General features: G+C 42.8%; 1 protein-coding gene across 3 annotated transcripts; it reads left to right on the top strand.

The window, feature by feature from the left end:
• The first annotated feature begins 1755 nt into the window (after nucleotides 1–1755).
• On the top strand, nucleotides 1756–18897 carry shdb (Src homology 2 domain containing transforming protein D, b). 3 transcript variants are annotated; one of them, XM_026343506.1, is made up of 8 exons: nucleotides 1756–2014; nucleotides 2624–3005; nucleotides 4515–4665; nucleotides 7144–7365; nucleotides 13739–13816; nucleotides 14556–14730; nucleotides 15776–15895; nucleotides 17883–18897. In XM_026343506.1, the coding sequence occupies exons 2-8, from the start codon at nucleotides 2673–2675 to the stop codon at nucleotides 18067–18069; spliced, it is 1266 nt and encodes a 421-aa protein (XP_026199291.1). In that variant the 5' UTR covers nucleotides 1756–2014; nucleotides 2624–2672; the 3' UTR covers nucleotides 18070–18897. The 3 variants fall into 3 exon arrangements, with proteins under 3 accessions (XP_026199291.1, XP_026199299.1, XP_026199310.1); XM_026343514.1 differs by having other exon boundaries at nucleotides 1756–2010; XM_026343525.1 differs by lacking the exon at nucleotides 13739–13816.
• Nucleotides 18898–25573: the final 6676 nt, after the last annotated feature.

The raw sequence follows: 25573 nt of genomic DNA on the forward strand, positions 1-25573 counted from the left end.
TTTTTTTTTGTATTTCTTAAATTCAGTTTAACTGGGAAAGAGCAGCATCTGAGTGAAGCGTGAAGTTGAGAGAGAAAATGTCACATCCATATTTAGCCCTTTATAATGAGGGAGTCTTATTAATTCTCTGAACTAGTCCACGGTGCCTTGTTGTTTGCAGTTTGATTCAATTAAATCTTTGGCTCCTGCGCAACAGTGTTTATTTTGCATGAAGAAACACGACGACTTTGTACCTGTCTGTGTGTCTGCCTGTCTGCCTCTCTGTCTCTGTGATTATCTCACTGTGTGAGACCCTGATTTTCCATCTCAGTTTTCCTCTCCCCTGTGCTCCACATGCGTCTTCCTCTTGCTGAGTCTCACAGCCTGCCTGTCTCTGATTTTCCATCTTTTACTTGGTTTCAGTCTTTGATTCTATACAGTTCTGGATCTGACTGTGGCCAACATGGAAAGAAGATCTAAATGTATGAATGGAAGACAGGGAAGGTTACTGATGCTTCCTGCGATGAGTGGAGATCAGTAGGTCAGGGTGGAAAATAAGATGCTAAAAGAAGATGACAACGACATCCTTATGCATTTTACTGACAAATGATCATGTATTATCAAAATCCATTTGTTGTGTCAGCCCTTTATTGGATGAATACGTCACATTCACAGAAGATAGCCTTTAGCACATAAACATACAAACATATTGATCGTGTTCGCAATAAGTGAGTCTTATTCCCGTGAGATTTTGATGTTTCCACAGGCTTAACGGCTGAGCAGGACTCAGCTCAAGGCATCCAGAGGTTTTCAACCCTGGAGAACTTCCCACCATATTGAGTGATGGCATAAAAGTGATCCTAGCTTACGATTTACGGTTTCATCATTATAAAGAGCTAGAGCAATCACACACTCTTTCCTTCAGAATCACTGCAGGACCTCTGGGTCTGGAGCCAGTGCTTAGTGAACACTTGAGCAGGCAAACTGCTCGAGCAGGCAGGAGGAGGAAGATATGAAGGTCTTGATAATGGGATAATGTTGATGGCGGTGGTGATAGTGGTGGGGGGTTGGATTGTAGCACGATGACCTCATCCAGTCACCCGCCTGTGGGAGAACGTGAGCTCATGGGCGTCGTAAAGAAGGAGGCACTTTACAGCCCTTTAACAGACTCAGATGGACCTACAGTGCACAATCCAATATGCCAGCCTGAACCTGCGATAATGGGACATCTGTGGGAGCGGAAAATGGATCAGACAAAGGGAATGAAACCAGAGTGGACAGGCTCCAGTGCTTTTGTCATTGCGTCTCTGTGATAAGGAGTGTTTTTGTGTGTGCACATCTGTCTAAACTTCACCACAGCGCTGTTCATATTGCCCAAGGGATGATGGGATTTCCCTGTTCCTACAAAGCCCTCTAAGAAGGAGCAGAAAACAATTTTGCTCAACCCTCAGGCAGTTTCTGCAGTTAGATATATTTTTTTTAGGAAGAAAAAGCAAAATAATAATAATAAAAAAAACCTCCACAGAAAGCCAAAAAACAGAACAATTCTCCAGTGATGTCATGTTATTTGGAGCACATTGGTGTTTTGCTGTTGGGAACATGAGAGAGGATGTGACTCTTGTTGCTGCCTCTATGATGTGCAGATATTTAAATGAATGAACGCTTGTCTGTCTGTGAGATGGGGGGGGCAATCGGAGGATGTTCCCCTGGGAATGAAGCACCTCCCCTTTAATCGCTCGGTTGACTTTGTGTCGGAGCTCGAGTCGCTCGCTTCACTCGCACATTTACCGTCTGTCGAGAGAGGAACTCTCGTGAATCTCTGCGCTTTTGTTTTATTTCCAGAAGAGCGGCTGATTTATTCCCCTTTTTTTTTTCTTGAAACCCTTTCTGTTGTGGAATAAAAACAAACAAACAAAAAAAAAAACGTGCCAGCAGTCGGAAGGATTTTGCCACTTCTCTGTGTCGTTTTATTGTCATCGACATGAAGAAACGCGGAATAAAGCATCCAAAGTGGCTCTTGGACTGAATAGGGTTGGTAAGTGAGTGAGCTTTGAGAGCTCACTGGCATTTAAATCCAATGTTTTGGTCATATTTAAGAAATAAAATGTCTTACTTTATGCTGTCCACATTAGTCTGTGCTGTTTGAAAACTTGCAGGATTTAATCTTCGTCCAGTTTACAAAGAGCAGTTAGAAAACACGAGCTTAAATTAAATAAAACTGCTATTTCGTTGACAACATATTACTTTTTATATCTCTACCAGCCGTTTTTATCTGCGTGCTAACGTCGGACTTGATTGCAGGGGTGTGAAATGTAATTGCAGCCTTTGGGCAAAGTCCAGATGCCAGACGATATTGGTCCCCGCGTAAAACAAAAGGAGTGCGTAAAACCCAGCTGCCGTGGAGTTTCACGTCGTTTGAGTACATGTTATACTGGCGCAGCGATTGTTGCTCGGTGATCAGGAGAAAGTTTTACAGCTCAAACATTAAGATGGGATCACGACCTGTGGATTAGCGTTTGAATAGAAAAGGGGTTTTCAATCTTTCAAATAAAAAAACACAACCAGCAAAAGTAATCATGGCACAATCTCATCTAGAATAAGGTCAGACAGTAACCCCCTATCTGTCCCGGTCTGTCTCCTGCAGCCTCCTGCTCTCTCCTCCACACACCAGCGCCTTTGGAAGCAGAGCTGTGATGGCCAAGTGGCTGAAGGACTACCTGAGCTTTGGCAGCAGGAAGGCGCCTCCACAGCCGCCCACACCAGACTACACCGAGAGCGAGATCCTCAAAGCGTATCGCCTCCAGAGGGACCTGGACTTCGAGGACCCCTATGAGGACTCTGAGAACAAGTCCCGGGGTGAAACTGGAACTTCTGACCCGGCCACACCTGTGTATGGGTCTCCCATGAAGTCTGTCAGTGTAGACGTGAAGTCTCCTAAACACAGACTGATCAAAGTGGACTCGCAGGAGCTGGGGCGCACCAAGATCCTCCTCAGTGCCATCTCTTTAGAGGACCAGCAAGATCCAGTAAGAATCTCTTTATGCCTTTGCTGATGTATAAAGCAAAAAGCAGGTGGTAACAAATTAAGTATTTATGTGGTAAGAGAAGGGGAAAAAAAGACTCTCACTCCTCTCTCTCATCTGATTTCCATCGCAGTGACAGCTTTATTGATCAAACCTTCATAAGCAAGCAACTGGTACTGTGTGTCACAAATAAGCACAGTTTACATAAATCGCATTACATCCTACGCTTCATAAAAATTTGCTGCCCTGGATGGAGGAAAGAATTATTGAGTGGACCACTGAGTCAGAGAGGGTCACAGTTCCCTGAGTTTATGTCCCTCCATAAATAATAAATGGGGTTTGGTTTTCCAAGCTGTGAGAGACCCCAGCATGAGCACATGTTGGGGGACCATATACTGTACAGTATGCTGATGTGTCAAGGGCCACAGGGGGGTATAATAATGCTTTGGTACTGTATGTGTTATTAGGGCTGCAGTGTGCACGCTGTGCTGTAGAAAACATATACAGCTACCACCAAGGAAAAACTGCAAACAGATGTCGAGAGAGCGACTGGAGCAGAGGCAAAGGTTTTACAAGGAAATGGTCTGCACATTAATTCAGCTCACATATGCTGAGTAAGTTAAGGAGTATTTCAGGGTTTTCATCGCAGCAGTTAAATCCATGACTCCACTCATGGAAAATGCTACAAGTGCGAAAGTCCTGAGGTGGATTGAAGTAATAGTCTTAACCCAAGTCGATAGCTCCCCTCTCCACCCCGCTCTCCTCCTGCTCTCATTAATTTCCCAGGGTTTGTGGGAGCATCCGCACTCTAATTACCATTGCAGATTCCTGTGCATCGATAGATAGCCTGTTACTGAATCAACATGGGATTGGGATGTCATTTTTGCATTGGTGTGTGTGTGTGTTTAGCCAGAATTTGGGAAGCAAGCCTCGTTTGAGTGATTTCCTTTGTCAGAGAAGGAAAAAAAGAAAGGACAAGAGCACTTTGCAAAAGGGTGTATGTGTTTGTTTGTATGTATGTGTGTGTTTGTGGCCATATGGCTGCCTCTGTAGCTGTCAGTGTGCCAGCTGACCACTGTTTTCCTCCTGCGCTTGGATAAAAGAACAAATGCTCCCGACCGACCGAGCGTCTCCCTCTTTACTCTCTGTCCTCTCTTGACACAGCCAAAAAAAAAAACAAAACAACAACTGATAGTGTGGTTTGTACTGTAAACAGCAATAGTGTGGTAGTTTGCTGTTGCACAATGTCTCGAAGATTGCACAAAGTATTTTTCTAAAAGCAAAGCATGCACTGAGGATGTGATTGCTTGTTAATAGTGTCATTCTGTTCTTCTCATCTTGGGTCTTGATGAGCTATTGTCTGTGCAACACTCCCTCCTTTCTTAGCATGTGTATGTACACACATTATTCTTTCAATATTCAGAAAACACTTCTACACTAATGCGGTTTTTCTATAGCAACTTGTTTATGTTCTGTCATTTCTTTTCATACGCGTGTCTTTTGTGCTTTAAGGTGGTGCCATCTGCTCCATTGGCAGGGGACACAGATTATTCAGATCCGTTCGATGTTCGCTTGGAGCACCGACCAGAACCAGATCTGGGACCTGTTCCCTGTGAGAACAACGGCTACATGGAACCATATGAGGCCCAAAGGGTCATCACGGGTCAGTGGACTGTTGCTGCTCTTCAGTTAACAGTAATATGTCTCTGTCCCAATCCTTTTTTTTTTCTTTCCTAATGTTTATATTTTCCATTTCATTTCTCGAGTGTTATTTTTCTCTGACAGTCACATATGGTGAACTCATACAGCAACTAATAAAGCAGCAGCATACTGAAAGGGTTATTTTTAGACTTCCTACCTGCAGTAAAAGTCACAGTCACATATTAAACTGCATTGTAGACACACCAAATGATATCATGAATAAAATATGGACCTGGGGTAAAAAGTAATTTTACCATTGATCTTTGATCTCCCAGGAATTTCTTTGAACAACACAGAGATGAATGATGTCTGCCTTTACAGAATATCTATTGCCTATTTCCAAATTTTACAGATCTTTGCTTATAATTTGCACCCTTAGCACAGGTCTTAGTGATTGCACTTTAATTCATTGCTAAATTTGTTTGCAGAGAGTTCTGCACTATATTGCTGACGGCTCTTACACTCGGCTCTTAGTGTCTCTGTGAGAGTTTATCCAGTATCCAGTCTCGGACCCTCCTCCCTTGTGATTTTCTCCCACACCATCTAGCTCACATCTATCATTTTCCATTTGTCTTTCCTCCTGTAACATCTCTGTCTGCCCCTTTCCCCTGTGCTCTCCCTGGTCTGTCTCAGTTATTTAGCGTAAAAGCCTGCACCCCCTCCCCTCTTTCTCCATTTCTCTATCTCTCTTCATCTCGAGGATTCTCGCCGGCCCTGAGGAAAGTCTGGCTGTCTCAGTGATCTGTCCTTTAGTGAATTTTATGTCCTGTCCTCTCTGCATGGTCATTTGTGCTGCCTGTTATTATTTGGTAGGCAAATGAAGTTCCTACTCTCGGCCTTAAATGAGGACGACATCCTTTCCCCAACTGAGAAACCTCTTCTTTTCTCACTGTAGCTGGATTGAGCCATTGGAAAGATTAGATTCACAGTGGTGATGGCGGAGTGTTTGACAAAGCATTGTCACAGCTCTTTCACTGACATTGAATTCAGCTTGTCACTCAAGGGCTGTCTGTCTGCCTGCCTTTGTCTGTCTGTCTCCCAGTTTGTTTTTGCTCATTAAAAAAACACAGCAGAGCGTCAGAAACAGATGTGAGATGGGAATAGTAATTATCTCTCACAAAGATTGCCCCAAAAAGACACCTGTGTGCATTTTACACTGTACTTTTTTGGTGCAAAGCACTTAATCTCTGGCACCTTTCCCTCAAATTGCTTTTTTCTTTCCTCCCTGCTCGTGTTTTTCCTCCACCATGTTTCCTATGACTTTTTCATTTTATTTCCTCCGTGGCTCTTTTTATTTCCCTGGCTTCATCATCTCTATCTCCCGGCTGACGCTGTGGGTTCTCAGCACAGGTAGAGCAGCATTCAGCCCTGCTGTGCTTCTGTCTCAGTGACTTAACATCAAACGCTGACAAACCTTCCCCCTCACCTCCCTTGTTCCTCTTTCTGAACCCCTCCTTCTCTCACTGCATGTGTTTCCTTGTCCTCCTCCTTCATTTCACCACATCCTCGCCTCCTCTTTCCCTCTACCCTTGACTTGCTCCTCCTCTCTATCCATTTCCCCTCCATCCTCTTCTCCATAACCTCAGGGCCTATCCCCAGGGCCTCCATTTGGTCGCCATGGTGACTTGAGGCCTGCCCAATAGCAGTGTCTTGTTGTGTGAAGGTTAAAGTTTTACTCTGCCTTTCACCAGTGAATCCCTCCATTTAGTAATGTTCCCCTCTCATGTATATTCACCCCCCTTGCAAGGCTGCTAGCTGTGGACACAAAAGATGCCTACTCCTTCATTTTCTCCCAATTCTTTTTGCTACTACCTGTAGTAGCAAAAAGGGTACATTTTTGAGGTCAACTTATGAAAGCACCGCTGCTGACTGCAGATTGCCGCTGCAGACTTGTATTGATGTATTCAGAAATCTTATTTCATCCTTTGCTTTTTGTCAATAATTTTAAAGCCTTTTATCTCATGGCCATATCTGGCGCCACGTAACAGTTGCAAGTGCTAAGAGGCATTTCTTGGCTGGAGCCCACTGTGAAAGTGATGAAAATGTTAACAAGGGAACGTGGATGATGTTGTGAGTTGTGCTAGATTGCTGCTGGGATTCAGGATGGACTAAGGGAGGGGGAGTGTGTCATCTACTGTGTTGCTACTCAGCATCTAGCCCAAGGCTTCATTAAACCCCCTCATATGAGATTCTGAGCCCTAAGCAAGCTGTGCAAACATCATTTGTCTCTCTCCCCTAATTCTAGTCATGTCAGAGCTCAACAGGCTTTTTGATTTACTTTGCAGGGCAAAATAACATCAGCATTGTGTTTAGGGGAAGCTCATTTTTACTGGCAAATATTATTTCTTAACAGTAATTGCAGGGTGGTTAGAGCCTGTGATTTTCTCAATGTTTGTATGCTTTTTCTTGAATGTGTGTTATTTTGCGTTTGGTTTATTAGAGCTGCAGCGAGGCCCAGGGGGAGGACGGGCGCGGGGTGGGGTGCAGCTTTATGACACTCCCTATGAAGATGAGCGAGGGCACCGTCTGGGCTTAGGGTATGGAGAACCTCATGATGAGGGAAAGGAGAGCAGCAGGCTGCCACAAGACGATGAAAGACCAGCTGATGAGTATGACCAACCCTGGGAATGGAAGAAGGACCACATCTCTAAAGCTTTTGCAGGTAAACCCTAAATTCAGATTATTATTCTAACTGTAAAATGAACAGAAACTAAGGAGAAGAATAGTCTGACTGCTTATAACTCATGCTCTTTAAAACACATCATTCAGTTTAGATTCAAAACTAATTTATCCAGCAAATGAATTTTACCAGTGTTAATCTGTTAATGGTTGTTATGGCTTCATGTTGTCAGGCTCAATCAATACCTAGAATCTTACAGAATAAAGTGTTTTATTATTTCTTTATTTACCAAAAATTGGAACAGTCAGATAAAGCCATGCAGTGTGTAAGCAAAGCATTTTTAACCCCCAGTTTAAAACTCCCTGTTCTGGCAACCTTCTGCTGTAGTGTCTTTAGGCTAAACAATGAATCCCTACCACCCACTGTACAGAGTGTGGGTGTCGAGCACAAATCACAAGGTATCGAACAAAATATGCTGCTTTTTTTGTCTTTTTAAAGAAACCACTCGATAGAATTTGTGGAAATGGTGAAAACTAGACTCAAAATAACTGTTTTTTAAAGGTCAAAGCCTCCCCAGGAGCACACAGAGAGCCCTGCTGCTAATACTACATGGCGAAATACTCATCTAGCTGTCTTGACCTTTAATATAGTGTCTACCCCCCACCCTCGACTGTCGGAGCTCAAATGACACATATCATTATGTCTCTCCTACTACACTGAAACACCTTCTGGTTCATATTGATTCGTTGCTGTCACAAATATGACAAACCGAAGTCACAACAACCTCTGAGATTATCATTAGATCTGACAGAGGTGTCAGATATGTGTGTGTGAGTGAGTAGATGTTTAAAAAGTAGTTTAATCGAGGATGAAACCGAAATCTGTATGAAAATAACTGGCATGGTTGCATGATTATTATTTTGTAAACTAATACTGACAGTGCATGTGGCATCCTTTCCCATTACATTCCAGCTCCTCGTAATAATTGGAGGGAAAGAATCAAGTGAAAGTAAGAGAGGTAAAGACAAGCAAGAACTAGACTGATAGGTCATTTAGGAGTGGATCAATGCAAAGCGTGCCAGGCCAAGTTGGCTTAATAGAGCTGCATCTCCAAGTCACCAAGGTCAAGGTGATAACATAATAAATCAACCTTGCCCTGTATGCACTCTCCTCCATTCCCGCTCTCCTCCCTTTTGCAATCCTGTGGCCCTGATACCCCCCCCCCCCTCCTGCCAGTTAATTACATGCCTACAAGTGCGTGACTGATCCAGTGCTAATAAAAGAGTCATGGTCAGCACACAATTGTCTGAATACACACACACACATATCCATTTGCACTGTGTTCATGTTCAAATCGCATTAGCCAGAGGAGCAGCGAAGAGACACCGTAACTTATTTGAGAGTGGAGATGATTTCAAAAAGGAGGCGCACAATGATTAATTTAAATGCCAGTATCACTTCTCACCTACTTAACACTCATTCCTGCTTCTTCTATCGTTTTCTTGCTCTCCAGGTTTCCCTGTTTGTTCCACATACAGCACACACTAACTGCAGCATTAGAAAGGCAGTGAAGGAAAACGATTGTGTGGCTCAAGTTGTCTGTCCCCTTGTTTTTTCCATTTGGAGTCAGCACTCTGGGCTGGCGTGCTGTCTGTGTGAACAGACCAAAGCACTGAAGTGTAAACACACAAACAGTATTTTCCATTCTCACATTTAATCCATATTCCCAAACCCTCTCAGCGTTGCTAGGCACAGGCCACATGTGAGGGAGGGGAGAGATAGGGAAGACAAGGATGATGGAGAAAAAGATAAATATGCTAAAGATGGAATGAGGAGGGGGAAACGGACGAGGAGAAGGTTCAAGAGAAAGAGAGATAGACAGAGAGGGGAAATAAAAAGGGATGCTCAAGGTTATGGCATGTTTGGTGGCAGCTGAGTGCATGTTTGTGGAGGCACAGTGCTTCAGAGGGGAGGGGCATTGAGGAGAATTAATGGTCGGGGGCTGTGGCGAGGTGAGGCGAATGGAGAGGAGGGGGAGTCAGGGCCATTGTGGCAGGGTGCAATCAGTCATCCTCTAACACAGGCACACTCTCTCACACATCTACAGACCATTGCAGCAGCAGTGACAGGGCCGGCCCCTCAGCCCTCCCTCCCTGTGGATGTGACACATTCACTCAGATAACCCGCTACAGGGGGCAAAGAGAGGCATTGCGATCTGCCAGCAGCCCCTCACAGCCCCTAATCATCACCTACTCACATGCACATGTGCACACACATACACACATCTGGATTGTGAGCTAGAGTAGGTTTCCAGCGCTTGATTATCACTAGGCACCTAATTCAAGGGTGAGAAAAGTTGCGTGCATGTTGGCACAAATAAGTGTGGGGGTTAAAGAGGATTGATGGTGCATACTGTATGTGGATTTGCGTGAGCTGAATGCAAGCACTTCGTTCTGATTATGATTTTCACAGCTTATCCCTGTGTAAATGTAATAGCCAGGGTGAATAGTGCCTGCTGTGGCTATTTTTCAGAAGGTGCCCCCCAAATCATGTTATTGAATTTCCATCAAGTGTGGGTCCACTTCGGTCAGCTGTGCAGAGGTGATCGTGGCCGTGCCTGAAGGGTCGGCCATGACAGACCTCTCTGTCTGGTGGGTTTTAATTGCAATGTTGAAAAGCTGTCACCAGCCTCTAGCTCAAATTACAGCAGTCATTAATTCCTCAAAGTCAATAGACAGTCCAGCAGTGAGAGATCGGCCCTGAAGCCATTTGGCACCAGTTAGTGAGCTGATGAAAGGCACTATCTCATTAGCTCTCTGATGGCCTCACCTAATAATTTCAGGTATTTCATGTTTTTAAGTCCCCTACAAGAGCCACATGATGCAGGTAGTAGCTGAAGTTTAGAGGAGTGGACACACGATTAGAAAGCCTCAAATCAACTGGAAAGCTGGATGAGAGAAAGTGAATGAATAACATTGCCACCCCTTGCAATTACTATTATGAGGCTATTGAGCAAAGCACTTATCCTCCACTTGTTCCAGTGCAGCTGCTCATTAGGTAACAGCAAATGCTGCACAGAGAAGCACCTCAGTGTGAATGTGTGCAGCCTAAAAGCTTGAAAGTGCTGAAAGAGGTTTTTATTTTATTTTATTATTATTATTATTTATTTTTTTAGGTACAGGTTTGTGCTCTTTACAGCACAAAAAGATGTTAAAAGTGGGAACCCTTTGTTTATTTTGTATTTTACATAGCGTGTCATTGCGATGTTCCAAATAAATGGCTGTTCTAGAAAGCATAAATTGCATAAAATGTACTTACACTGTGAAGTGTTGTTTTTTTTATGGTTAGATCCCTTGATTCATCAGTGTTTTCACTATTCTCTGCCTGTCAGTTGGTCAGTCATATACTTTGGCGCAGACTGAAGTATCTCAACAGGTGATAAATAAATTGACAAGAAATTTAGTACATGGTTCAAATGATAAATGCAGTTCACTTTGGTGATCACATGACCTTACTCTGGGGCCACCATGGGGTTTATATAATTGATTCAAATCTCCTAGCAGCTGTTGGGCTAAGAACACGGTAGACTGTCAACCTGCTAAATATCAGTGTAATGGTTAGTGTTAGCATTTCTTTGTGGTGCCTCAGTAGCTTCATACAGCAGCTGGCATGGTTGTAGACAAATTTACATAAAAAAAAAAAGTTTCAAAGTCATTCAGAGCATTAGATTGCTTGATCCAATCGTGTGAAAACAGCACTGTTAGATGGATGCAGAAGGATGCTTTAAAGCTCTTGTGGATATCGAAGCAAAAAGCTCAGCTTTGCTTACAAGGACACCTTAACAGATGGCCGGTGTGTGTCTGTGCTGTGCGCGGATGTTTGTATACAGGTTTGTTACAAGTCTGGATTATTCTGATTGTGTGCATGTCCATGTAAGAGCCTGCATGTGCGTTTGTGTGTGTACATGGAGACTGCAAACGAGAGAAAGAAAATAACATTTCCATTTGTAGTGTGATGCTGTTCTCTGTTGCTCTAAGCAGGCCCAGGGGGCATCTGACCAGCCTCTTCATCAATTTACTGGCACAGCGGAAAGACTCTTGTATCTCTCGTCACTCCTGCCTATTTTTTCTCTTTGTCACATTTCCCGTTCTTGCCCCTTCCTTCTTCCCCGTCCCTTGCTGCTTTGCTTTCATCTTTAGCGTGAACCTTTGCTGACATTAATGAAAAGGCATGTCCTTCACTATTCCCTCCTGCCGACAAATATGAGATGGGGTCGGAGATGATGGAAGTAGAGTAGGGCAATTGAGGAAAGAGGCAAGGGAATGTGGAAAGACAGATAATGCCCTACTTAGAGCAAGATAGGTAAAGGAGTGGAGATGAAGAAAGAGTTCATACAAGAGAGAAAGACAGGGAGAGCAGCATGAAGCCACAGGGGGAACGAATGCAATGAATGTCTGGAAAATGGATACACACACACAAAAGATTGCCAAAGAGTGTGTGCTTTTAAGATTAAAACCAAGACGGTGTGGATCCTCATTATGAGAGGCGAATTTTTGTTAATGCATGTTTTCCCCTGCACCGACATAATGGCATCAGGTGTGATAGAGAAAAAACAGATGTCTTCATTAATGGACATAATGAAGCTGGTCTGTCGTCTCTGTCTGCTCCTCCTTTATCATTAGGACACAGAAAACAGCTGGTGTGCATAAAAAAGCCAGGCATTTGCCACACAAGGCAGCGTGTGTTCGGTGCAACATGGAGCACCTAGTCTGGCTCTTGCTTGGTGCCCGATCATTTCTGGTAATTGCTAGCAGGTAGTATAGCCACCAGGCACGTCGGAGATTTTGGCAAAGTACAAATTACTGAATTGCTGTCACCTGTTTTAACTGTTGACTTGAAATAAGAGAACGAGCTGATGAAAACACACTGTTTTGTTCATGCAAATACAATAAAAAGGTTGTATGCAGTGTTATGGGTATTCCTTTGTCTTGAATCGGGCAACAAAGCAGAGCAACAACAGCCTTCTACATATGAAAGAGCCACAGGTCCCCATTAGAAGTGAATGGGAGGCAGCTGTTCTCTGTTCGTGTGTGTGTGTGTGTGTGTGTGTGTGTGTGTGTGTGTGTGTAAAAAAGTCTATTCAATCTGAAAATGGAAGAAGACATCAGAAACGCTTTGGTTGCTGCTTTACGTCTTACTTGTTAAGAGCGGAAACAACTACCCAAACATAGAGAGGTCTCGTAATAGAATTTCCCCCTCTCTCTATGAAACAGTGCTACCTGTGCTGTTTTCTTGAGCTTATCTCTTGCTCAGATGGCTGAGCACATTTCTGATCTGTAATGAATTGTCTTGGCTGTCTGCATTCGCTCTCCTCCTTCTTACCGCTCACTTATTTACGCCATCCTCCATCCATCCGCTCTTTCCACGAGTCTCAGTTTTGCCTCAGAATCCGAGGTGTGAAAAGTAAAGTGGTGGTGAGCGGACAGCCAGTGTAGCAGTGGTGGTGTTTTGGTGTGCGTGGGTGGGTGTGTATGTATTTGTGTACCTGCGTGATTGCGTGCATGTCCCCCGTTGAAGGGTGCCAGGCCACACTTTAGTCCTGGCTACAGTGGAGGTGTGGTCTGCTCCAGATGGGACCATTGTACTGCGCCATGTATCAATAATTCACAGAGAGCAGGAGAAAGTAGTGGAGTGTGTCTGCCTACTCAATAATTAACCATGGAGAGAGGCATGTATGTACAGCCTTGGTCTCTCCAAATGCCTATTCAAATGGCCTTTGATGTCGGGTCCTGGGGGGTCTTTGGATTTGTCAGCTCATTAAAATGTCACCCCTGTTTCACTTATATTTGTTTTGTGATCTGCATTGAGCAGGACCTAAAGATAGATTGTGACACTGGCATAGCATAACGTCTGTACGTGTGTGTGTGTGTGTGTGTGTGTACGTGTGTGTGTGCGGTGCCGCAGTAATGACGGTTACAGTAGATGGTTGCTTGCCACGGTAGATGGTAATGAGCTATTTTCAGTTCTGTCTAACGGTGCACCTTCTGCTGCTCTCCTACTGTAGGTAGGGCAATGAATGGAGCATATAGTGTGTGAGAAAGCAAGCAGACAGGAGGGTAGAGTAAATGACTTCTCTTCGTGTCAGGAGGTGTAGTTAACCACATCTCAACGCCACATCCTTGTCACCAGCACATGCTCCACCTCTCCCCCCCTCTCACCAGAGCTTCCCTGTCTTCCACCTCTTCCTCATCTCACTCCTCTTCCTCACATTAAAATCTTACACCTAGGTTCAGTCTCACTTCTTAATCATCACCTCATCTCTCACATATCTTCTCCTTGGTTAACTGTTCAAAGCCATCTGCTGTTTTCTCACTCCTTTTTCTCTTGCCTCCTCCCCACTCCCCCCGTCTATTAGAAATGAGGGAGTTATCGGAGTTGCCCTGGCCTGCCCCAGTGGGTCAGCTGGAGGAGGAGCCCCCCACCAGAGAGCAAGGTGACCTCTAACCCTTAACACCACCACCCAGACTATTTTTTTTATCACCACAAATACACATACATGCAGTCATCATCACCTCCATTACCTAAGCTGTTGTCCTACATCTGCTCTACTTCTACTCTGGACTCCCTGTGGACTTCATCTGCACCACTTGCTTCTGTCCCTGTCTCTTGCAGTCATTAGGGTTTTAGGTCTAAAGCTTTCAGTCCTTTCCATATTATCCCCCTGTGTCAACCATGCATAAAAGGTTCTCTGTAAAATAGCATGTCTGCCTTGATCATGTCAGGGTACTTAGTAGTGCTGTGGCACACTTAATGTTTAATTACAAGTTTCCTAGATTGGATTTTAGCAAAATCAGGAACAGAAGGAGTAAATAACACTTCAGTCCATGCATGTAATTTGCTTTAAAATAGAATTGGTACAGTCAATATCAAGTAGCGCGCACTTCTGGAAGATGACATTCACCAGAGCAAGACAGAAAAGACACCAACTTCCTGGATCTGTTCTTCGCTGGGGGGCTCACTGATAATGATGGTAACCATGATGATGCTATTAGTTGTTTAGTCTGTCAGACCAAGACCTGCTGTCCTCTAGTGTGAGAGGTGTCTCCGCTGCATGCGTGGTTTTGCAATAGCCGGATGTTGGATGTTTACCTGAGTCCGGCTGTGAAGTTTAATCCCTTTTGATCATAGTGTAAATAACATGACTCACTTTTTCTGTCCCTATTTGCCAACAGTGCAGTTTGATGGCGCAGAGTGGGACCGTTCCTCATCGCCCACAGAGAGGCTCCATCCTTTGGGGCCTAGGTCCAGTCCGTTGGCAGGGGGTGGGATGAAGTTTCGAATGCCGCAAGAAGGGCTTTCGATGGTGGGAGAGAGAGTGGATCCAACTCTGCCCCTGGAGAAGCAGGTGTATGTATGCTGTATCTGTTTAGTCTATAGTACCCCCATAAAAATGTATGACTGGCTGTGTATAAGCCACCACTCCAGTTAAGGTTTAATCAGATTAAGAGGATGCTTTGGTATTCAATGACCTTGATAGTTAGTCATTGAGTGTCTCCGTTGCCATTAATTTAATTACCTCAAATCTAATACAGGATGAAGAAATTGCGTTGTCATGACATCAGCTGAGATAAAAATGTACCTACTGTACAAGATCAAATAAGTGCATATGATAACATCTAGGATGTTCAAGTCAATGAAATTTAAGACTAAGCAGAACAGCCTGAGTTTTGCTATTATTTGTGCATGAAAATTCAGTTAGTTTATGCTGACTATAAATTTGTTTCCACACATATGTCTTGCACGTTCATCTATTGTTTTAATAGTGGTTTGGAATATTTGAGGGAGAATGTGTTTGAAACTTCACAACTCCACAAATTAAGCCAAAAAACCCAATTTATTGCACCACTTTGATCTCTTAAGGGCATGGACACATTAAAACGAAACTGTTATGTGTTTTGGCTAAGCAGCTCTCATCAGAGCTTACAGAACTGCAAAAGGTTAGAACGAGAACTAATTAAGTCAGGACATTAAAAACACACATTCACTTTGGTCTTGTAATTTCAGACATCATTGGTGTAATTTATGTGCCGTTTCTGCACACATAAAGGGCAGTTTTACTAATGAAATCCAAGCATGACACCTCTTAAGCACACATACACACACACACACACACACACGACACACACACATGCACAAATTGACTTGAGGATGTTAGTTGATTATCATGCCCCATTACTGTCTGATGATCTCTTAAGGGCTGTTACGACTTGTGAGGTTTCCTTTTGCTCTGTTTTAAACAGAGAAACAGAATTATTGTCAACCTGTAGCATTCAGTAGATTGGCCAAATCATCAGTGATTCTGACTCTTTTGTGTTGAATATGTTTGAATCACACTTCATGTCACTGTATCTTAACACTGTATGTGTTTTTTTTCTTCTGTTCTGGTTATCAGGTGGTACCATGGATCTCTTTCTCGTTCCGAGGCAGAGTCCCTGTTAACGTTGTGTAAAGAGTGCAGCTACCTGGTGAGGAACAGTCAAACCAACCGTTGTGACTACTCTCTGTCCCTACGGTAAGACATGGACACAGCAGGCACCCTCTCCACAGGCTGACCTACCACATCAAGCAACGAAACACCTCAGCACCTTCAGTATTATTGGATATTCACACGCTCTCTGCTGTGTGTGTAGCCACCTGAGCTACCGATCTCATATCACGGTCTCCCACACCCCTCCATCTGTCTCACGCTCACTTCTCTCTCTCACTCCCCTGCAGCATCACCCCTACTTAACATCACTGCCACACCGATTCCTCTTCTAATGCTCATTTGCAGAGCGCAGTACTGCTGATCTGGTCAAATCTCTCGCTTGTAATTACTACCGTGTTCCATCGTTTTGGCCTCACACCGCTTTCCCATCATCCCTCTGTCTTCACCCCATGCTTGGCCCCTCTCCATCGTCCTTCTCCTTGGCCCCAGAGGGCCTTCTAAGTGGTAATCAGGCAGGTAGAGCACACTTCAGTGCACACATCATCCTCCCCATAATCACTAATGAATATGAATTGCCTTCTGTGGGCCACACAAGAAGAGAATCAGGGAGGGAAGGTGGTGGTGGTGGTGGTGGTGGGGGAGGGGTGTCATAGTGTCCCTTTGCTGTGCTGACACATAAACAAGCTCATGCATTACTCATTTACATGAGCACAGAGGGTTTGACACACATAAACAAACATGCACATTTTTTTAACCAACAAGGTCACATCTGACTGGTTCTCCCAGCGCTGTGTGACTTTTTGGAAGAGACAGAAGTGTGTGTCTATTATAAAACTACAGAATAGCTCACTCGTAAATTATTTCGGTTGTTTACAAAGAGGAGCTGTCTTTCATTGAACTAGAGTCTACAACTGCAAATAATGCCATGCCACATTCTGAAAAGAATAACCCCAATAAATGACTTGCTGCCTGACTTGTCGTGTTTCTTGCCCCATCCTTTCTTATCACAGATGCCAAAACCTGAAAACCAGATTTACCATTCTACATCAGGATGTTGTGAAAGGTTAGCAGCTCGGTTCAGGCTCCATAACACTGTCACGATGACAATATACCTTTCAGAAGGAACTCTGTGTAATAACAGCCCAAATCAGATAATTTCTTGAAACAATGCAGCATCCATCTGTTTTCATCATTGCGCTGATATCAAAACCACACCTACAGTATTTTAAGATAACTATAATGGGAACAATGGAAGGAATGACAAAATGAAGAGCGGCTCCAGAGTGAGTCAGCACAGAAACAGATAAGCTTGCCAGATATAAACTAACATGAATATTTATGAAAGAGGTTCAGAAAGCTAGGCTCTGATGTACCATGGGAATCAAAGAGTGTCCACAACAAGCAGGACAAGAATGAAAGCACACTGTCAGTTCTGAGCCCTGATGTGATGACGCATCTGGTTCTCAGAGGAAACCAGTGGGACGATGATGGACTGCCTTGATTGGCTGTTTGTAGTCACATAGTGTTTTTGGTTTCACTGCTCTTCAAAATTTAATTTGGTTTACTAGAACAATGACAATTATGGTGACTGGTTTCAGCCCTTGTCTTTCCCTCTGCTTCTATAATTAGACATACATCAGGACTGGCTGGCTAGCTCTTAAAGGGGAAGTCCTGTCACGGCTCTTTGGATTTTAAAGGCGAGGGGCTGTGTAGTTCTCTCAGCTCAGCCACTTTCACAGTCCTGTGCTCGTCTTTCCCGCTGCGTGCAATTGCACCACCCATTCATCCATCATAATGTCCCTTTCCTGCTCTAATTTGTGACATGACGTTAAATCTTGGTTAGTCATGTCCTCAAAGTGCAGGAAAAAGAAGTGCACATAAATTCCAGGCTGTCATTTCCACTACGTCATTATGTGGCAAAATGTGTTGAAGGTTGCATGATGTTTTATGTGCCCCACTTTTCATGTCATCCCACTTTTCACCCCCACACTTCTCTTTCTCACGTTCCAGTAGGATTTCTCTCAACCTTTTTTTTGTCAATACATAATTATTTATATTTTTTCGTTCACAGAAGTTGTCAAGGTTTCATGCACATGAAGTTCACCCGGTGTAAAGACGGTAAGTATGTGTTGGGGCAGAACAGCCCTCCCTTTGATACCATACCAGAGGTGATACACTACTACACCAATCACAAACTCCCGATCCGAGGTGCTGAGCACTTGTCCTTGCTGTTCCCTGTGCTGGTGCAGACACTCTGACTGACCTGGATGCCCTTCTAGGACCTCTAATAATTGTAAACGGACACATAATTGATGGGCTCTTTCCAGCCAAGTGTCCTGCTTTGTTCTTGGATTGGACTGATTTTTGATGATACAGCTCACCTGCCACTGCTGTTGTACCAAGTGTCTCTTACCATCTGGGAGGGGGATCGATTCCCTCGAAATGCAATACCTGAAGTTTTGGCCACCTTTGCTGTAACTTCTCTTTCTCTCGTCTCCTTTGTAAACCAAGGGCACTGACTGGCGGATGTCTAAAATTCTCCCTTTACACTGTACATTTATTTCACAGCTGGAACCGGTTGTAAACATAGTCCAGTTTACAGAAGACTGGGTTTAAATTACTGCTGTTCCACAAGAAACAACTCATCAACACTGGTAAAATGCTGCTGTTGTTGGGTGAAAACCTTGCGAGTTATATTTTGTCAAATATTCATGCTGATATCAGAATGAATCATTAATAGCACAATTTAATCAGGATTAAATTATTACACATGGTGGAGCCGGGGGAAACTCTTTTTGTAAATGTAAACACCATTTATTTTCAAAGCGATAAGGTTTTCTACCGGCAGCAGTGATATTTCACATTCTTTTCCACACAAAGCCACAATTTTTATTGAGTCTGCTCTGTACTGTCATGCTGCTGTATGTTAACGATTTGCTTGACACATCATGTTACTTGTTGATTGTTCATTGTGAGCAACAGAGAAGCTGTGCTGTATTGGTAATTGTGTTGACCTTGCTGGCCTGTATCTCTTGTTGGTTGCCTACGTTGCATTTGGTAGACAATGCTGGGTTTGTTTTAAAAAAAAAAAAAAAAAGAAGAAAAAAAGTAACTTGTCAATGGTGTGGTGTTGTTTTTTCTCATTTGCAGATTCAGCTTCAGGCCACATCTAATCACCGAAAACTCTTAAATTTGTGTTGAAAAATGTTGGTTGTATTCTCACACTCTCTACATATTCTGATCTCAGCTTTTCGGCTGGCCAACTCAATATATGTTGGTTGGTTGGTTGAATTTGAGTAAATTGCTTGCCATCTGGAACGGCGCGTCTGCTGCTTAGTTGCAGCTATGTTTTGATGAGAGCCAACTTCTACCACACAGTTATTGAAAAGAATTCAATCATATTTTTCCTAATCTAAATATATTTTCTAGGTTGTCACAATTGTTATTGCCAGTTCTGTCAATAGTAAAACATAGGTAGCGTAATTTACCCGTCGTTGATCTTCGTGTAGATTAGTGGCTTCAAACCCTGAGAGACAGGTGGTAGGAAAATGATGAAAAGCTAAATTCTCAACTCTTGTGACCTGCTTCACCTGTTTCCTAATCAAAAACCTAATCAAAAAAATTGGTGAATGAAAATTAACTGTTGAATTGCACACAACCCGTAACCTGAGTGGTCTCAGCATAATTGGCTTGCACGGGTCACATACAATAAAGGTTGGAAGTCATATATGATGACAATTATTCAGATTAAGAGCATTGCTCGTCAAATTTTTTACAATAAGCTTATTTTCAGCCCAGAAAGAAGAAAATGAGACACAAAGGACTTGGCAAGATTGCGTGCTTCACATTCTCAAGCACACACACGCACTTGCTCTCCTCCATCCATTAACAGCAGGGTTGGGAGGGAGAGGGTGAGGACTGGGGGGGGGGGGGGGGGGGGGGGGTGAGGCAGCCCTCATTATTTGGGCTGTGCTGCAGTGAAAAGCACTGGGATTGCTTTCATTACTGAGCCAAATGAAATAGCAGAGGCTGATTACCCGCGTGACGGAGAGAAGAGACGAGCTGGATCACTCTCTACTGGGGAGAAAGATTGAAGGAAGGAGCAGGAGGGAGGAGGCAGACGTTGCCTGGCTATACCTCCCCAACAAGGCTCCAAACAAGTGTGTGTGTGTGTGTATGGGGCTGTTTGTGAGTGTAAGAGAGAGAGACAGTGATGTGTGTGGGGTGGGGGGGGGGGGGGGGGGCTGCTATGGTCCCATTTTTCATACAAGACTCCCTGGGGAGGGATATGAATAATAACACTGGAAATGCAGCATGTAAAAATCAAACAGATATCACGCCAACATTTCTGTGGCTTTTGTGTAGCGTTTTCTTTGTGTCTGCATTTTTTTTCTTCAGTTTTCCAGTTACAAATTTCTAGTAGACTCAAAGGTGCCGAGTGTAAATTTGTGTAGATTGGAACAAAAGGCACAGTCCTGTCAGCAGCGAGTGTGTGTGTGTGTGTGTAAATTCTCAAATGTGTGTGCACCTGTGCTCTACTGCGTGTATGTGTGTGTGTGTGTGTGTGTGTGTATCTGCGTGCATGCGTGCAGCTGTCATGTCAGAATCCAAATCTGTATAATGTCAAATCTGGGGGTGTGTGAACAATTATGTGCTGACACCAGCTGTTAGTCCATTAGACGGGCTTGAAGGAATGAACACCTGTGATCACCACAGTGCAAGAGAACATGTTGGGAAACCACGTAACGTGCACATACGCATGGCTCAGCAGAGTCACGATACAGATACGTATAAATAAAGGTGATAAAACAAATTCTGGCACGTCACCGTAGGAAAAATACGTGTGCAAATAATAAAATAAATCCTGAGTCAATTCCATTTAGCTGCTTCGGTGTAAGTGGTCACACTGTTGTGACTTACAATTAAATAGAACTAATGTTGTTAGTTGTACCTCTGTCTTTAGTGTGCTGTAATCTTCTATAAAGCTACGGGACTTCCTGACTTTTACTCATACTAACGAGGTTCAACTTAAAAGAAGAAGAAATTTAGGAGTAATTATTAAAGTTACTATGCTGTACAGTACGCAAATACAGATATTAGCCTTTAAAGGTCCTGAGTCAGATTGTTAGTGTGAGGAAACAGGTCTTACATGAACACAATTTAAGGTGATTTTATACATAGATTCCTTTGCACCAATCAGAATTTTGCTATATTTGAATCAGAATCAATTGATCGATTGATTACGTGATTGTCAAACTACAACCACAGAGCCCCGATGAAGCAGATTAACTGGGTTATTGATCGTTAAACTCCTAATATATAATCATAATAATAATGATAATAATAATACATTTATTTATAGAGCACTTATCTAAACATAAGTTACAAAGTGCTTCTCAAGAGCGACAAAAACACTGACAATAATGGTGATATTCTGAAGTTAATCTTCAATTGTTGCTCACTTAGAGATATTTGAGAAATACTAAGTTGTCAAGGGCTTTAAGTCTGAGATTAGATGCACATTTGAAGTCTCCACCTACAGTTGCTCCGTCACACAACAAACACAAACCTCCAGGGTGCTTGCATACACAGAGTCAAGGAATCAGCCAGCTGTGCACACACGCTGTGTCTGTAGTGAGGGATGGGACACGCATGTCAGACGTCTTCCCTTTCTCTTATCCTCTATCCCAGACATGCTAATCCCTACAGCTGTGGCAGACAGGCATGGAAGAGATAGATTGGAGGTCAGTGTAAGCAGGTGTGTGCATGCCGTCAGGCCCTGCCAGATGACTGCAATCAGAGAAGGTTTAGTGATGAAGCAGCTGCTGTTTTGGGGGATTTTACAGAGAGATGGATATTTGTTGGGCAGATTCTGGAAAAGATTGCTTATCCACTTCTGCCACCTATATGTTAGGATAGGATGTCATGTAAATGTTTTTTATAGTGTGTGTGTGTGGATATAAAACTGTTATTTAATCAACTAGTCTCACTGGGATCAACATTTACTTTACAATAGACTCTAGAGTACAGCAGAAAAAAATAGCTCTATTATTCTATACAATGGGATGGCACTTCCAAATTTTAAAGTTCACCCCATCTATACAGTGGTAAGAGCTGAAAGCTCAGTATTTACTTGTGGGGTATCAAGACTGATTTACAGTGTTTTTTTTTTGCCTTTCATTGGTCGTAAGAGTACATAAGTAAGTAACTTCCTATTATGCAAACTGAGTACTATATCTGCAGTTTTATAGTTGGAACAAGCAGCACGAAAGAACAAGATATGACCATAGTCAAGCACAGACATGGCGCTCGGTTGCTCTGAAGCTTAATCAGGAATGTAGCCTTATTTTGTTTCTAGTTGTTTTAGTGTCAAATCAGAGAAATAATTAGAAATGGCCATCATAGCACAGTGAAAAAACAAGTAATGGTGGACTAAGACTTTTATACAGTAATGCACATAAAAGATTCAGAACTGATAAACACATGCCAAGACTTCTGCTTTTTCTCTTTTATCCTATTCTAAACTGATCATCTGTTAACTGGGCTCTGAACATGAGGATGCTAATTTAGTCGAAACCATGAATCAAATATCTAAAAATGGAGTTGAGTCTTGGTGCTTCACTAGAAAGAACACAATGATAAAATGATATATTTACTCTTACTTTGACAATAGAAATATTTCTTATCTGCAGTATTCTGTCAGTACCACAACTTGATGTCGGAACTAGATTTGATGACAGTGGGGTGTAGTGAGAGATGCTGAGAAGTAGTGTGCACCAATCCAAATCTCAGCCAGCTCCTTCAGACGAAGTGACCTTTGGCTTGAATCCCCCAGCTTCTCCCCAGCTGCACCCTCGATAAAGCCCCCTGATCCAAGGGAGCTTATCACCAAAGTCTGCCTGAGTCTTCACTCTCTTTGTTCCACATGTAATTAAACTGTATTGAACTGACACTGTAGAGGTGAAGGTAGAGGAGGAGAGTCAACACACACCAGATGAATGTGTGTGTCTCTTCTGGTGAAAGTGGCACAACTCAGTCACAGAAGAGAGAATGGCTTCAGCTGGGGGCTCGCTGCATGACCGCCTGCCTCAAATTGCACCCCTTGCTGCTCTCCGCCTGGTCCCACTCCACCTCCAAGCTGCTTCAAAAAGGGACCGGAGAGTGACAGAAGCGTTTCATACTGGCACATTCAGCGCCTCACACCAGATGGAGTCTTTGTTCTTTCTCTCAACAAACACACACGAAACACACGCGTCGATCTGCACACAAAAACGTGACACATGTAAATGTGCACACACACACACATGCACTCTTCCTCACCACACAGCAGTATAAATCCAGGATCATGATGACAGGGGGTGGTGTGATTCTCTTGTCCTTTGTCGTGTTCACATTAGTCAAATGCAAATAGGTATTGTGCACAGAGAATGACACAAATCCACCATGTCTAAATCCTCAAAGAGCACTGGTGGCGGTCATTTAGTTAACATGATTTATTAAGGTGTTTGACCTAGTTAGCACACGCAGCCCTTAAATGGTATTTGTTTCAGGTGTTTGAAGAAACGGAGTATGTTATAGCTGGAATTTGAGCTCGCAAAAGAGAGGATTTGAATGAAAAGGAATGGATTAATGCTACTGAACAGGTTAGACACACATAGATAGTAAAAATTAGGTACAATTTTTCTCTTCAAGTTTAACTGTTAATTAATTTCACCCCTCACCTATAAATTTCAAACAATTTGTGATTTAAATTTAAATTTATGAGTCGACAGAGACATTGCTTTACTTTAAAACTTTTAAAAGTATGGGCTGAGAACATCACAGCGTGGACACAACTACAAAAAAAAATGTATATTCACTGATTTCACAATTGAAGATGTCTCAAGATAGTTTGGATTTTCAAAGGATAAAGTCCAATTGAAGCAACAAAGCAATGAGCGGTTCACTTTACTTTTCCTAAAATCAAAAGGTCGAAACCACCGCCCCTGTTTTGGATCTCGTCAATATCATAACCAATTATAAACAATGAAGACATTTAAATGAAATAAAATCTATGAAGGGCTTGAATCAGCATATGGGCAAAAAAACAAGAGGATAGGAAGTCAGATAGGGAAGAAAAGGATTCACTGACTAAATATGATGCTACACAGCTAAATGTTTTGGCATTTCCTAATGTTCCACCTGACATAAGGCCACAATCACTCCTGACTAATTCAGGAAGGAAAGCGTTCAAATATTTCTGACAGGAAGCAGTCAGTGACCTTTAAGATGGAAATGCTTGGCTGCTATTGCGTCCTTGCTGTCCTTTTGTCATCACAAATGGAAGCGAGGAGCAGATGCACAGCCTTTAGCTGAGGTGAGTACGAAATGCCAGTCTGTCAGCTCCTGTCTGGTCTTTGCTGTGCAGTGTGGTCTAAACGAATTTTGTCGCAATCAGTAACCTTCCATGAAATCTACGAAGGTTTTTTTAGAACAAAAAACCTCATTATCACATTATCTAAAAACTCACTTAAATTGACTTAGTGATTACCCCTCAGAATTCATTACACTGTACCACCTAACCTTTTCACTGCTCCTGAGTACACGTGTAATGGTCCTAATACATACAACACTGTTTTAATAAACAGTTCGTCTTAAACTTAACACAACTTCAGCAAAGACACTTGTAACTTGTACCAAAGTAACTTGATTATCTCATTCATTTAACATTAATAGATAGAGTTGCAAACATATGCTTACATCCAATTAAATTAAAATGATTTAAGAGTTTGCTGGGGCAGAATGACTGTACAACACACATGTTTATTAAATGGATTTAATCCATTTGAAGTTCTCAAACTCTAAAATAGGTTCAAAACTAAACATACAGGGTCAAAGCACATGTACCCACTCACATTATGAATTCAGTGCTGCTGAAAGTTCCAAAGCTGGCCAAGCCTGAAGGCGGTAAACTTCCTGTCACAGGTCATCAGCCCAATGAGTTTAGCGCATAGGCAAGAAATGTCTCTTGAAACCATTTTTTAAATAACTGCATATTGCAAGATCACCAATACATAGAAGTGGACGTAGATATGTTATTGGCAGATGCAGCCTCTTTCCAGACTTTGGAAATCAGCTGTGCTGGACTGAAAGGGCTGCTGTCCAAAAAATAAGTCACTGTACCAAAACTCCAAGCTTATAGCTGACTACACTTTCTGGAGGAAAGGTGTATGGTCTAACAGGACAAAGGTTGAGTTGTTTGGCCGCAGTGACCAGCAGTAGACTATGTTTGGAGGAGTGAATGTGAGGTATTCTACCCCAACAACACTGTACCTACAGTTAAGCATGGTGGAGGTAGTATCATGCTCTGGAGCTGTTTTGCTGTCAGTGGACAAAGTGCATCACACAAAGTGGATTACTCTCACAATTTATAGTTCAAAACCTCAAACCATAAGCCAGATGGTTGAAACAAACACCTAACAGTGTTCCAGCAGAACAATTTGACCCCAAGCACACATCAAAGCTGGTTGTGGAATAGTTAAGGAAGCTAGCATTAAGCTTTTGGAAAGTCCTGAGCTCAACCTCAACCCCACTGAAAATATTTGAACTGTGCTTAAAGGTCAGGTCTGTGTCAGCAACCCAACTAATTCAATTTAACTCTGCCAATTATACCATGAAGAGAGGTCAAATGTCATTAGAGATCTACCAGAAGAATCTGCAAAAGGTGCAACTGGCTAAAAAACATTTAACCAAGTATTCAGTGTATGTGTGTACGAAAACCTT

This window comes from Anabas testudineus, chromosome 4, assembly GCF_900324465.2.
Source record: "Anabas testudineus chromosome 4, fAnaTes1.2, whole genome shotgun sequence".
In the NCBI taxonomy this organism is placed as follows: Eukaryota; Metazoa; Chordata; class Actinopteri; order Anabantiformes; family Anabantidae; genus Anabas; species Anabas testudineus.

Bases quoted from the DNA above. Each gene is read 5' to 3' on its own strand.
- shdb (XM_026343506.1), top strand. From the start codon at position 2,673: ATGGCCAAGTGGCTGAAGGACTACCTGAGCTTTGGCAGCAGGAAGGCG. The intron at 3,006-4,514 runs GTAAGAATCTCT...TTGTGCTTTAAG, and splicing joins TAGAGGACCAGCAAGATCCA to GTGGTGCCATCTGCTCCATT. The intron at 14,731-15,775 runs GTATGTATGCTG...TCTGGTTATCAG, and splicing joins CTGCCCCTGGAGAAGCAGGT to GTGGTACCATGGATCTCTTT.